At 42.2% G+C, this 15,221-nt stretch overlaps 2 protein-coding genes across 3 annotated transcripts in view; one reads left to right on the top strand and one right to left on the bottom strand.

Annotated features, from left to right (window-relative positions):
- Nucleotides 1-13,288, bottom strand: part of LOC144683537 (protein FAM107B-like) — a 153,153-nt gene extending 139,865 nt beyond the window's left edge. The window contains exon 1 of one of the 2 annotated variants that reach the window (XM_078546635.1): nt 13,096-13,288. Coding sequence is in view for 1 of the 2 variants with exons in the window: in XM_078546634.1 (XP_078402760.1) it covers nt 13,104-13,109 (6 nt within the window). In the remaining variant the exon portion in view is untranslated. The remainder of the gene's footprint in view (nt 1-13,095) is intronic. The other variant, XM_078546634.1, reaches the window with a different exon arrangement.
- Nucleotides 1-15,221, top strand: part of LOC144683536 (peptidase inhibitor 16-like) — a 697,419-nt gene that overhangs the window by 633,710 nt on the left and 48,488 nt on the right. The gene's annotated exons all lie outside the window — the stretch shown is intronic.

The following is a 15,221-nucleotide window of genomic DNA, read 5'->3' as shown; positions in this document are numbered from 1 at the left end:
GTATGCACAGTCCTCCGGAATTCAGTCAAATTTCTTCTCAGTGTTCCAGCTATTCTCTGAGGTATGACATCTCATGGGGATCCTTCCATTAGCTTTTAGCTAAGCGATCCTCCAAATTCTCTTCAAGACCTCATAACTGTGGACTTATCAGCTCAAACTTAGTCTTCACTGCCTTCTTGCTTCAGGATTTAAACATCAGAAATGCTCCTGGTTCGTCATGGCCCTCTATGCTCCCACAGCTTCTGTACAGTTGCTGGTCCCAAAGCTGATTCCCAGCTCACGGCAGATATTTTCTCTGCCTGCAAGCTGACTGACCAAGCTGACTGCTTCCAAGTTAAATGCAACCTGCCTTCTGCCAGAAGTCTCTTTGAGGATCACTGTAGATTTCTTCCTCTGGCTTTGAGCTAGGCAAATCCTCCAGCATCTTTTCCCCTCACAGATTCTATCTGAGCTTAAGCCTCATCCACATTCTATGCAATGAATAATAAAGTGAGTATTTTCTCTGCTTAAGATGCAGGCCTGACTAACAGTTATTTCTTTTGGCTCTTCCAACTCAGTGAGCTGCAGTCTACACCAAACCAAAACTTTAACTGCCTGCTGTGAGAAACACCCAGATAAATTTACCAAAGGAACGTTTTAACCCCCACAGCCCATCTCCATGACAATGTGGACAATACTCTGGAATGTTCAAACAGAAATGCAAACTAATTATTTTTATCTTCAACACAACTCTTTGATTCTGTAACCCATACAAATAATTTATATCTCTAATGGATATAATTTCCCTCCCTCCAGAGTTTCTTCCCTATCAAGGAACTCTCTTGTTGACAAACTGCCTCCAACATCTTTTCATCTGGGAACTTCATGCATAATTTAAATCTTTTATTGAAGTAAGTGGAGACCCTTTAACTTACCACAAGCCTAACACTAGGTCATCAAGTGTTTCCAATGTCAGCTCTAACCTTATTGAATAAACACAGGCTACCTTTTAAGTGTAATAAACCCAGGCTTGTTTAAGTTATATTCACATCAGAGTTGTGTTTACCAGTTTCTCAGCCTGATAGCCCTATTTATCTACAGTTAACACTTTAATTCCTAAAACTAAAAGTTATATTCTAAAACATATGAATCATGAACTTAGATTTTTACAACATCTGGTGGGGGAGTCTAAGACAATGGGGCATAATCTTAAAATCAGAGCCGAACCTTTCAGGAGCGAAGTTAGGTGACACTTCTACATACAATCGGTGGTAAAAATGTGGAACTCTCTTATGGGGGTGAATTTTACAAAAGTCAGTCGCGAACCAGTCAATTTAAAACAAAAGGCCACCCCGCAGTGATAACATGCTGCCAGTGACTTACACAAACACAGAGTGGGACTTCCACCCCTCAGTAGAAGGAAGTCCTGCCCTCTCCAGCTGTCTAGTAGTGCCAGAACCCATTTTTGGGAACCGCTTGGATGTGAGCAGTCCCATGCTGAAGACAACAATGGATCCTAGAGGACCTGCACTCAGGTAAGTGGGAGGGTTTGGGAACACCGGGGAGTGAGGGGGTGAGGGGCTGGTTTTTGAGACCAGGGGGGGTAGCACAAGTGGGGCAGGTGGGGTGGTGGTGTATCATCCTGGGGTGGGGGCAGGATGTCCCCGATGTGAACAGGACAGACCTCCAAAGAATGCACCCCTATTTGCTTCCCGCTTTTTCACCTTAGATGGTGAGGTGTGATGGCCTGCCCACGCCAACCGTATTATGGCATGAGTAACATAATATTCAGGTCAGTTGGCTTGTTAACAATGTCATCATGCTGGATTTTATGCATGAGTGGAATGGCAGCAGTCCCAATTTGCAAACATAAAAATCCTGGCCATAAAAAATGCAGTAGATGCCGGTTCAGTTAATTTAAAATCCGAGGTTGATAGATTTTTGATAGTAAAGGATATTAAGGGATGTGGAGCCAAGACGGGTGGATGGAATAGGGATACAGATCATTCATGATCTCATTCAGTGATGGACCAGACTCAAGGGGATAAATGGCCTTCTCTTGTTGTTACAATTATGAGGTTTATAAGATGGTTATGTTTCACGACTGTGTCTTTAAGGTAGAATGGAGTGGGGCATGTGACTTGTTCTGAAGTCTGCCTGACAGCAAACCTGGGTGGTTTGATTTTTAGGGATTAAAGGTGCCCAGGTTATTTTACTGGGAAGAATTTGCAAGGTGTTTCTGCTAGGAGACAATGGCAGCAGCCTGTGTTCTAACTATGAGTCTCCAAAGTCCCAGAAAAGTATTTAGAATGTCATGCTTTAAACTGTCCATTTACTTCCAAGATAATAGAGAGTTGGGTCTGAAAATAACTAATCTTTGATACAATGCCCATATAATTCATGATGCCATGGTGATGAGTGGTACAGAGGAAATCATTGTAATATTGAGTTACAGGCTTTCCTAAAGTATCACTAAATAGCACAGACAGGTTAGTCTGTCAGGATCTGGGAGAGGGAGAACAGCTATAGGCAGCAAGATGCTGTAGTTCACCATGGACGCATGTAGTGGGTGCTCACCATCAAATTAGAAAGACCAAATTTGTGGGGAATTAAAACAAGGTTGGATAATTTGCCTAGCTTTAGCTAGAGGGAGAAGCCCCCAGGAAAGCTCACATTGTGAAAGACAGTTCTGGAGTTAAAATTTTCTGGTTTGGGAAACCTTTGGGAGCTAAAAATAATTTTGAACTCATTGTGGGAGAATTGAATGCCTACGAAAGGACAGTGTAAAGTATATCTGTGAAGTGTGCTGTTTTGGTTGTGCTAAAGATAAAGAAGGCAAAGTTCTGCTCTGTGGTTCAAAGTATATTGGTCTCTATGAAGATTGTAACACTGTTCCTATGTGTTCCACTCCTGACATACAACCCCTGTTGCCTGTCTCCATGCCTAGCGCACATTATGTTTGGGAACCCTCTTTCCGTTGCTGGGATACATTCCTTAAACCTCAAAAATGATTCAAAAGTTTTATTTTAAAAAAACCTGTCACCTAATAAACGATGCTAACACTCATGCTGTTCACTGGGGTTGTCTGAATCTTACATATTATAAAAGAATTAAGTGTGGCAACATGGGCAAGAAGTTGGTTAAACTATAGAAAACACATTATGGTTAGCTGGAGTTTTTTGAGCTGGAGTGGTGCAAACAGTGGTGTCCTCCAGGGGTCTGTTTTGAAATCATTATTCCACACCACAGATATAAATTAAATGGACATTGGTAAAAATGGGGCTTCACCCAAAATAAGCCCATACTGACCACCAGAAATATTAAAATTAGCTAACCTTATCTTGTCCCACAGTACTTCAGCAGGGTCAGCAGAAGAGGTCAGTGGTCATTGGTATTCCTGCTCATGCACACTTATGGTGACGGAACTGGGCTGACGACTTTCAAACTCCTTAAGAACTGTGAATGAATTGAATTTAAAGGCCGCCAAGCCAAAAACCAGAAGGTCATTTTGTGTCAGATCGCTTGGTTTTCAGATTAACTTGTGGCTACCACAGAAATTTTGCAAGAACAACGATTGGATATTTAGACTAGGATGCAAAAGCTTTCTGAATCAAGCATCCTGGATCATTTTAAGATGCTGCAAACAATGGAGTGGCGGCTGTTTATAATATCACCTTTCAATCAAACAGTTTCTATCTCTAACATATTAAAAACAGTACGTCAACACTCCAGATGTCACACGTTTACAGATGAAAAACAATCTTAAAATATTATTTGCTTCTCATCTGCAGTTGGAAACTCATAAGCACATTGGAGTCTTTACAGTTCCCTAACTAAACATTAATTAAATTATAAATGACCTTTGACCCTATATTTACTTAATAACAATCAGCTTAAAAATATTGGCTACATAGTGCTGGTAGTTTTGGTGCTATAGATGCTAGTTTAGAAGAAAAATGTCATCTGCACTGCTCCCAACCACTTCCAGCACAGCTCATACTGAACACCATTTTGTTCAGGATGTTAGTATGGCTGTTATGTATGTGCACTGCAAGTATGTAGAGTAGGAAGATCACAATGTTAGTCAGCTAATTTTACCCTCAACCTGATATTTTTGGCACTGCCACTCTAGTTAATGCCCTCCCTAGAAATTTTTCTCCAGCAGATCCTTCCAGGCTGGAACAGGCAAAATAGTAAACATCTTGCAATTCGTCATTCATTACTTCATCAGGAGGTCACAGAGACTCTGTACACAAGGAAATTAGATTTCATTGTCTTCTCTTTAAATAGAGAGAAGCAGGACAAGTGCACAACTGGCTTTGCCAGGTCTGCCGAGCTTCCCCAGGGAGTAGGGTGTCATCAACTGCATACATGTAGCTTTGTGGGTGCTGCATCTCAATGGTGAGATGTATTGAAACTGCAAATGGTATCACTCACTCATGGTGCAGTTGGTGTACGACCACTCCCAGTGCATCATGCTGGTGAAGCCTGTTACTTTGGCAACAGTCATGATTTCACAGAATCACAGAATTGTTACAGCACAGAAGGAAGCCATTTGACCCAACGTGTCTGCGCTGGCTTTCCAAAAGAGCAGTTCATCTAGTGCCATTCCCCGGCCTTCTTCCTGCACATGCTTCCTTTTCAGATAACTATCTAATTGCCTCTTGAATGCCTCAATTGAACCTACCTCCACCACACTCTCAGTGCATTCCAGATCTTAACCACTCACTGTGTGAAGAAGAGTATCTATCCTGAAGGCCTGATAACACAAGACAATTAAGTATCCAACTTACAAACTGGATGGTAGAAAATATTTCTCCATCAACCAGGAAGTTGCAAGTTTCAATTTCAAGATTACAGGATTTACATGATTTGTATGTCTGAGTTCCATGTGTCATTGGTTACTGGCTAAAATACCATGTGGGGGCTGAATGGCTAGATGGCTAGCATGTGAATTTGATTAACACCAACAGCCTGGGGTTTGATCCTAGTTCTGGCTGAGGTAGAATCTGGGCCTGCCTCTGTGCTCTGTAGTGAAAAGAACCACAGCACTTTGCCATGGTTCAGCAAATAATCTCCAAGGACCTGCAGAGAACTCAAGAAGAAGAATAAACCATGTCTTCTGAAGAACACAAGAGATAGGAGCAGGAGTAAATCATAGGGCCCATCGATCCTGCTCCACTATTCAATATGATTCAATAATGGCAGCAAGAAAGCATTGGGACAGTTGAGACTGGAGATGGCAAAGGCAGCAATTAGGATTTGAGCAGCAGATGGGCTGAGATCAGGGTAGAGGCAGGTGATGTTCTGAAGATAGTCTTTGTGATGGAAAAGATGTAGGGTGGACCCTCAGTTTAGGATCCAATAGGATACCAAAGGTTGTGAACATAACCCCAGCCAGAAGTCCATTGACTTGCGGTGGGACCGGACGATCCCGGCGACGGGCGAGTGTGGAAAATCCCGCCCAACGACACAATTCAGCGCCGTTTACTTGCAGAAGTTAATATTGACCTGAAGTGCGCCATGGAAATAGCGCTAGCAATAGAGAGTGTGCAACATGGTGCCATTCTTCAGTTGGGGAAGGAACCTACCGCTGGGCGCGACGCAAAAACCAGGGAGACAGCTGCGAAGCGGAACACAGTGCCTACCACTCGAAAAACAAAAAGAAATGCTGGAAGCACCTCACCATCGATTCAGAAATTAAATTGTTACCGATGTGGGGGTAACCATGCACTGGAAATCAGGGGAGGCGGTGGCATAGTGGTATTGTCACTGGACTAGTAATCCAGAGAGACAGGATAATGCTCTGGTGACCCAGGTTCGAATCCCACCATGGTAGGTTGTCAAATTTGAATTCAATAAAAATCTGGAATTAAGTCTAATGATAACCATGAAACAATTGTCATAAAAACCATCTGGTTCATTTAATATCCTTTAGGGAAGGAAATCTGCTGTCCTTACCTGGTCTGGCCTACATGTGACTCCAATGTGATTGACTCTTAAATGCCCTCTGAACAAGGGCAATTAGGGATGAATGCTGGCCCAGCCAGCAAAGCCCACATCCTGTGAACAAATAAAAAAAACCTGCAGATTTAAAGAGGCAGAATGCCACCACTGTCACAAAAAAGGGCATGTTATAAAGCAATGCAGGGTGAAATCAAGACAACCATTCAGACAACAGGCCAATTTAATTGAAGTGCACAATATAAATGAACTAGGAGCTGCTGATACTGATACCTATTCCCTATACAATCTCAAGACAAGGAAAACTGAACCAATCACCATCACCCTTCAAGTAAGTGGGAAGCCTCTGGTCATGGAGGTTGACACAGGAGTATTGACCACAGTGGCGGGAGAGCACATCTTTAAATACCTCAGAGAAGGTACCCAGCCACTAAATCTGGAAAAAACCATGGCTCAGCTGAAGACATACACTGGAGACGCAATACAGGTGAAAGGCATTGCCTCTGTACCTGTATCCTATAGGCAGTAGACAGCCCAGCTGTCAGTGATTGTTGTAACAGGTGAAGGATCTAGTCTTCTGGTCCGTGATTGGTTGAAAGAATTTAAGCTCAACTGGTCAGGAATTTTTCAAGTCCGAAAAGGAAGAAATCCTGAGTTGATAAGTGATTATGATGGTGTCTTTTGGAATGAGATAAAAGAACCAAAGGACCTTCCCAGGATGCAAGGTTCCCTCAGGTCAGAATTTGTTCCACGGGAAAATCATGAAAAAAAGCGAAATGAATACAGTGGCCACTCTGGACCAACTGAAGAAACAGTTGGCAGAAAAAAATTCAACAATGTTCAATGTTCCAGGAGGAAGCCCAAAGATACAAAAAGGAGACAGAAGAACCAGTTGATTGAGACAAAGGAGGCATTAGAAGGAAAAGGCATGGAACTTTCCAAGATGCGAATGGGTAGCTCAACCGCTGAATAGAACCAAGTTAAGATTTCACCAGAGAGAAATTTGGCCGACTGTGAAATCAAAATGAAGGATGAGACAAAATCTGCGTCAAACGCAAGAAGAAAAGACAAACATCAAATCCGAAAGGCCAATAGGATATGTCCCCAGAACCCTCTCTGCAACCGAGAAGGGTTACTCATAACTTGAAAAAGAAGGCTTATCCGTAATATTTGGAGTAAAGAAGTTCCATCAATATTTGCATGGTCTATATTTCACCATAGTATCAGATCACAAGCCACTTATGGGTTTATTTAGTGAAGATAAAGCAATTTTGCTGATAGCCTTTGCCAGAATTCAAAGATGGGCTTTGATTTTGTCGGCATACGAGGGCACCTTTATGCACCCTCCAAGTGAACATTAAGCAAATGCAGATGTCCTCAGTCATCCTCCTTTGCCAGATAGCATTACAACTGCTCCTCAAGAAGTTATACTTGTGTTGAATTTCCTGGACTCCTCACTTGTCTGTGCGAAGCAGATAAAGAATTGGACAAACTGGGATCCAATTTCATCAAGAGTCCGAAAACAGGTATTGCAAGGATGTTCAAATGCACAAGCCTCTGAAGAGTTAAAACCATTCTGTGCCCATAAATGTGAATTAAGTTGTCAAGATGGTGTCTTGTTGTGGGGACCAACAGTCGTCATCCCTTTGCAAGGAAGAGAACCACTCTTGACAGGACTTCACAGTGCGCATCCAGGCATTTTGAAAATGAAGATACTAGTGGCCAGGTATAGACAGTGATATAGAAAGAATGGTTAAACACTCTCTCCAGTGTCAGCAGCAACAGAAGTTGCCCATTTCAGCTCCACTGTATCCTTGGGAGTGGCCTGGTCGACCCTGAGTTAGACTACATATAGACTATGTAGGTCCATTTTTAGGTACCATGTATTTAGTGATCATTAACATGCATTTTAAGTGGATATGTATGAAGCTAGATCACCTACAACATATGCAACTATTGAAAAGCTGCACCAATGTTTTAGTGTACATGGCCTACCAGAAGTTATTGTGTCGGATAATGGCACTGTTTTCACTAGTATGGATTCCAGAGATTCGTGAACTTAAATGGGATTAAACATGTCAAAGCATCACCATATCATCCCTCATTCAATGGGTTAGCAGAAAGATCAATGCAAACTTTTAATACGGGAATGAGGAAATTATCTGAAGGAACGTTAGAAACACGAATTTCAAGATTTCTTCTCAACTATCATACAACTCCTATGGCAACTACAGGTTCAACACCATCTGAATTACTAATGAAATGCCACCTTCGTACAAGATTGAGCCTGATATTCCCTTAACTTAAGAGGGGAAAGTAGAGAAGAACCAGAGCAGTCAGAAAGTGAATCATGATATTCACAATAAAGATCGGAAATTTACTGTGGGAGAGAGTTTTTGTGAGAAATTTTGGAACTAGACCTAGATGGGTTCATGGTATAATTGTCTCTGAAACAGGATCTTGGTCATACCAAGTGGAAGTGGAAAACAGAATTGTTAAGAAACATGTGGATCATCTCAGAAGTAGAGAGACATACAACAACCAGTTACTCCACCTGAAATTGAAGTCGAACCTTTGATCCTGGAGGTGCCAGATCGACATAGAATAGACATACCTGATGTCTCCTTTGAAGTTAATAACTCTGAAGAGCCATTGTCTAAGGATGCCTGTGATGCTGCAGTTCCTAATCAAGTCAATCCCTTGGTAGAATCTCAAGTCGTAAAGCTACATGGCTCTACTCGAATTAGAAAACCACCTCAAAGACTTACTGAATGATTTTCCCCTCGGCGATTTGGGGGCGGGGCCCGCTCGCTGAGGGGAAAATGACGCAGGATGACATCAAGAGGAACCCTCGACGTCATACCGGTCCATTTAAATCTTCAGGAAGGCAGGTGGACAGCAAAATCAGCTGTCCGCCCGCCAACCTGTCAATGGCCAATTAAGTTTGCATTGCTCTTTCTGCTAACCCATTGAATGAGGGATGAAATAGTGATGCTTTGACATGTTTAATCCCATTTAAATTCACGAATGACAGGCTAATTAACCTTGTTAAAGACCCTGCCCGTCCAAGCTTAAGGCTGGTGGGCAGGCCAGGAGCCCCAGCGGGCTCCAGATTATTCATGAAACTTCATCCACTGGCAGGATGAAGTTTCATGTCCGTTTTTAAAAATTTAATAAACTTTATGTGTTTCTTATTAACATGTCCCATCTCGTGTGACATTGTCACATGAGGGGGACATGTTAATAATTTTAATATTTCTCTATTTTTTGACTTTTCTTACCTGTCAGTAAACTCCCTGAGACAGCACTCTGCCTCAGAGAGCTGTGTGCTCTTTCGCGCGCATGCACGAAAGAGCGCACTTTGACAGTTGGGGATTCCCTCCCCCCCACCGACCCCCGCACTGGAAGTGCATAGTGCTTCCTGTCAGGCAGGCCGCTGGGCGGACCTTAATTGGCCCGCCCACTCAAAATGGCAGCGGGCCCTGTTTCGGTGGCGGGGGTCGGCTGCCCGCCCACTGCCAAGCCGGTGGGGCCCGCTCCCCCATTGAGGGCTAAATTCAGCCCTTAATCTATAATTGCACGAACTGTATTTTTAAAAATTCATTCTTGGGATGTGGGCATCACTGTCTAGGCCAGCATTTATTGCCCATCACTAATTGCCCTTGTTTAGGCATTTAAGAATCAACCACATTGCTTTGGGTCTGGAGTCACATGTAGGCCAGACCAGGTAAGGATAGCAGGTTTCCTTCCCGAAAGGACATTAGTGAACCAGATGGGTTTTTATGACAATTGGCAATGGTTTCATGGTCATCATTAGACTTTTAATTTCAGATTTTTTATTGAATTCAAATTCCACCTCCTGCTGTGGTGGGATTCAAACCAGGTCCCCAGAGCATTACCCTGGGTCTCTGGATTACTAGTCCAGTTACAATACCACTATGCCACCACCTCGTGTATATGTTATGCATTAAGATATTCTTGCAAATAAGAGATGTAAAACAAAATTAAAAGGAGAGGAATGTAGTGATTATAAGTGAAACCTTTCATACTGTTTTGGGGATCATGTGACTGTACAGATGAATCAATCCTAAGCACAGGTAACCTTAGGGGCAGAGCTTTCTAGTCATGGACCTTGTGCAATCATGTAGCTTCATCTGGAGCTCTGTAAATAAAGTTTACAGTTTCTAACAAGAAGCCTGTCCGGTGCGCCAACTTTATTACAGTCAGGCAGAAGCTTTTCCTGAGAAGCTACTTTAAATAACTGTGCAGGAGCATTGCTTACTCTTTCCATCTCTATTGGGTCCAATGGGGGTTTTGGAATAGGAGGTTCTTCATTTTTGAAAGGAGAGGTAGGAATTTTAGGTTTATGATCAAGTGGGGTGATTTGTTCACCTGTGCCAATGTACTGTTTTGTCAATCTTCCAATCACCACATTAAACCTGAGGGTGGTTGCCCAGAGACAAGGGCTACCCACTCTAAAGCCCCCTTGCCTGATCACATCCCTGTGCATCATCAACACAAGTGACCAACACTCATACTGTCATGAGGAACGCTATTGAGCAGACCATCGGGGTGCTAAAGTAATAGTTCCACTGCCTCTATGACTTGCTGGAGCAGGTGTCCCGATACCTGGTGGTCTACTATATCCTCCACAACCTGGCCATCAAGATGGCACAGCTCTTGCCACCATGGACTTAGTGACCACCTCAGCAGGAGGAAGAAGAGGAGGAGGAGGAGGAGAAGCAGCTGCCACATCCATGTTCCATTATTCAGTTGTTTCCCGCCTCACCATCCCTCTGTGACAGACTGTCACGATGTCCTCAATCAAAATCTGAAGTAAAAGCCACAAACAATCATGCCATAAAATCATTATCCAACAACACCTCCAATACTCCATACAATACTCAACTAATCAGCCTTGTGCGTTCCTTAGTGCCTGTCTTGAGGGTGCTTTTGTCTGACCTAGTATTCCTACACAGTGCCACCCCAGTTGGTGCAGCATAGCTGGTGAAAGACTGCTAACTTTCACTGGGGGAGACTACAGATGCTCCTTGACTGACACTCTCGTGCAGCTCTGGTCCTTGAAGACCCAGCTCAGACTGCATCACTTCAGCATGGGCGGCAGCAGTCTGGGCTGGCTGGTTGACAGGAAACAGCAAGGGCACTGACAGAGTGTGAGCACAAATACTGGCATTCTGAGAGAGGACTGCAGGATTACGCAACAGAGCCACTGCCACTCCTCCCGGACAGTGCCTCAACAATTCAATTAACAGAAGGCGTCATAAGCGAGCGGTGGACAACATGAAACTGCTCCAGCAGAGCCACCTGTGCGAGGACAAGACCACAGGAGAAAGGCGAGAAGCCAGATTGACCCTTATGTGCTGTGTCCATCCTCTACCTCTAGATGGGAACCTTGGCCAGGCATAGGAGCAGACCCATGAGGAAGTCCGCCAACTAGTCCAGCTACCCTTTCACACCAGGTGACAAAAGATCTGGTGCAAAATGCAAATAAACGTCTTTTGTCCAGTACATCCATTATACTTCAGATACAGATGCTACTTTGAATCAAATACCAATTTATAACAACAAAAGAGTATTTTTCTAGGAAAATTACTCAGCTATAAAAAGAAACTCACACATTTCTTCTTGTGCTTTTTTATTGTCAAGGTAACCCGACCTCTCTTCAAGGAAAGAAACCAAACAGCTCCCAATTTAAAGAAATTAGTTTTAGTAACAGCAATCAGTCTCTAACTTACAGAAGAATGTTTTAGTTTAAGCCATTTACCCACAGGACAGTGACTTTAAAACAAACAGACTAAATTATACGATCTCCATCAAATTAGATAAATCTTACAACACCACGGCACACCTTAGACTGTCTGTAAGTAGTGTTACAGGAAATCAGCTGATATAACAATACTCACATTTATAAAGTAACTACTTACATTGAAATATCTCATAATTAATTACTGTTTAAGTGCAATACTGTTGCTACAGCCAATTCAGCACCACCTACATCCACTAACAGCAGGCAGACAAATGAATAATCTATTCTTGGTGGTTTTAGTTGAGGGAAATGTGGGCCAGATCAGGGAGAAAACCCTTTGTCATTCTGCTAAAGAATCTTTTACATTCACCTATGCAGGCAGATCAGTCTTCAATTTAAAGTTTCAACCAAAAGACCACAGCCTGGATTCTCCCCTGAATTATCTAATTCGAGGTGGGCTGCAGTGGGAAATGGAGGAGGATCCATTTTTAAAGGCTACTGTCTCAAATGCACCACAAAAGCTGTTTCTAAATTCTGCTCCAAAAGAAACTGCCAGTTCCCTTTCAGCTGCACCAAAAGCTGAGTCCATGAGGTCAAGAAGGCATGGCCAACCTCACAGCCCTGTTTTCCTCCAAACCTGCTCCAAATAATTAGGTCTGTGGAAGTAAGAGCCCCTGCCAAGTGTCACTGAGGCATCGCAACAGCACATCTGTGTTGCTACTGATGGTTGTGGTTCCTTTTCCTGCAGGGGCTGAGCTAGGACTTTTTGGAGTTGTTTTTATTATTCAGCTCTGTTCAAATTACAATTTTGCATTCTAACCATGGATATCTCAATGGAAATACCTTTGTTTGAAAACTATGAAGAGAGGAAGGATGAACATGTGGAAGAAGTTAGGTCGGAGGCTTGCATAGAGATAAAAACAAAAAGCTAAAAGCTACTGCGGATGCTGGAAATCCAAAACAAAAACAGAATTACCTGGAAAACTCAGCAGGTCTGGCAGCATCGGTGGAGAAGAAATCAGTTGACGTTTCGAGTCCTCACGACCCTTCGGCAGAACTGATGTTCTGCCGAAGGGTCGTGAGGACTCGAAACGTCAACTGATTTCTTCTCCACCGATGCTGCCAGACCTGCTGAGTTTTTCCAGGTAATTCTGTTTTTGTTTTGGAGGCTTGCATAGTCAGATATCACTGAAGGCATCTCTTTCCTTCCATGTACACACACTCTCACTCACCAAGATATTAATTACATCCCCAAAGTACGAAAATGACAGAAAATCAAACACGAGGAGCAGTAGCCAGCTCCCGGAGCAAGGAGAACCCAAATGAGAGCCAGGGATTTTAATTAATAAAGGTGGGCTCACCAACATAAAGTATTTCACACTTGCCTGTTCACCTTCATACTCTCACAAGTCTCTCACTTTCCAAAGCTTCTCCCAAGTTCTCAGAAGACAGAAGTCTACATTTACTCAGCCATTATCCAACATCGAAAACTTGAAAGTAGACACAAAAATCAACCTACAACACTTTGCGATCAAGCCGGATTTACTTTAAGCCATAACATTTACCAGGAAGTATCAGAAAAGTTTATTTTGCTTATTCACTACCCTTTGTGCCAGATACTTCCCTTATTCTAGTTTCTAATCTACTATTCCTACAAAATATTCAGTGAGTGATATGAGGTTGGGAAGTTTCCCCACAGCCTTAGAGGACTGAGATAATCCTTGTCTCAGAGTAGCTGCTGTACAACAGGGGCCAGTTTTCAGCAGCCTGGCAATCCTGGCAAGGTGCTGGACTCATGCTTGAACCTGTTTTGTGAAGGCATTGGGGGGGGGCTTTAAAGAAGCAGATTCATTGCAACTCTCTGGACAGACAGTGAAATTTGCACCTAGACCTTGCATTCTGAATAAGGTATTGGAATTCTTGTGAAAGTGTTCTGTTCCAAATACCGACTGAAGGATTGGTAGCAGCCATTCTGGAAACCACAAATGCCACTAAAGATCAGCTGGTATTAAAAATTCTTCACAGCATCTTGATGTTGCAACAATTTCCTGGGCTGTCACAGCCTCCAGGGTGTTCTGCACATTGTGAAAAACTTCCTGCAATGTAATGCAGATGTGGGTAGTGAACTCTTTCCACTTATCCATTATCACCACCACATGCGTAGAAACTGTCTTCACTGTCTGTAGATCAATGCTCTGGAATTATTGCACTTTTGAACCCCTGAGATCTGGGTTTCTTGGCTCTTCAGTTAAAGGCAATAATTTTTCTCCTTTCTGTAGAGGAACACTTTCCTCTATTCCATCTTCATTCTCAATAGTGCCCAATGACTAATCTTAACAATCTTTTACTCCAACTAATTTGTCATGAGTGGTTGTCTCTTGTGCTGGCTCTTACAGAACTAAAAGGCTTGGGTAAATGTATGAGACAGAAATTCCTGAGTAAACCCATTCTTCCTCAGGATCTCAAAAATTTGAAACTCCTTATCTTCCTTAGTCACCCCTTCTTCTGACAATTTACGAACTTGACCACGGCTTCTTGTTTCTGCCTTTCACCTCAGTTTATCACTTATAAAAACAACTTGACAATGCATTCCTCTGCTTCCTCTTATAGATCCAAAATTTTTGTAGCTATATTTTAAATTGTTTCTATGGTCCTGCTTTCTTTGTGACTCAATTGTTAACACCTTTCCATATGCAAAATGTTGTTTGCAAGTGGTGCAATGTTTTGCTGATTACTCGGTGAGAAATGTTTTTTTTAACAAGAATTTGCATTGCTGACAGGCAAAAGGACAGAGAAACCAGAGACAAGGTGAACTAGTCTATAGAATTGAAGAATGTTTATGGATTTGGAACGGGGAAAGAATTTAAAATAGATTTCCCATTATTTTTTGCATCAAAGTACTTGTGGACACAAAGCAGTATTTCCTGTTGTGGTGCAACATTTAATGGAATATATTTTTAAAAATTCCATTAATATAGCACCTTATCAAACTTTGTCAAAATGCTTTACAAATTAATTACTCTGGATATATACATAAACATATATAGTATAAAAAATATCGATATATATAATTAAAATGCATGAAGAAGAATGTTTGAAGAAACATTTGCTACCTGAACATGACTACATTGTAAAGGGCTCACCAATTAATTCATGAAGTAAAAAGTATGGTCCATGAGCAATATAATTCAAGGCCTAAGAGTCGCTAAAAATAAAAAGTAGACCAATGAATGCAAAGGTACATTCTGGATGTTGAAGTAAAACAGACACCATGAAGATTTTATTTTGCAGGAGGTGAAAGGAGAAGTGAGAAAGCATGAAATTGAGCAACTACTCATATCAATTCAGATTCCATACACGCCTTACTTTAGCTTAGCAATACTTCTGGTGAATTCCAATATGTGGCACCAGGTTAAAACTTTAAAATTAGCTGAGAATATAGAAAGGGCTAAAGAGCAGATTTCAGTGTCTCAGTTAACTGTGATTCATTATTAGAAAAGTGGAACTTTTC

Source organism: Cetorhinus maximus, chromosome 8 (assembly GCF_964194155.1).
Source record: "Cetorhinus maximus chromosome 8, sCetMax3.hap1.1, whole genome shotgun sequence".
In the NCBI taxonomy this organism is placed as follows: domain Eukaryota; kingdom Metazoa; phylum Chordata; class Chondrichthyes; order Lamniformes; family Cetorhinidae; genus Cetorhinus; species Cetorhinus maximus.
Note: the sequence above shows the minus strand (reverse complement) of the source record. Positions and strands in the feature narration are given on the sequence as shown.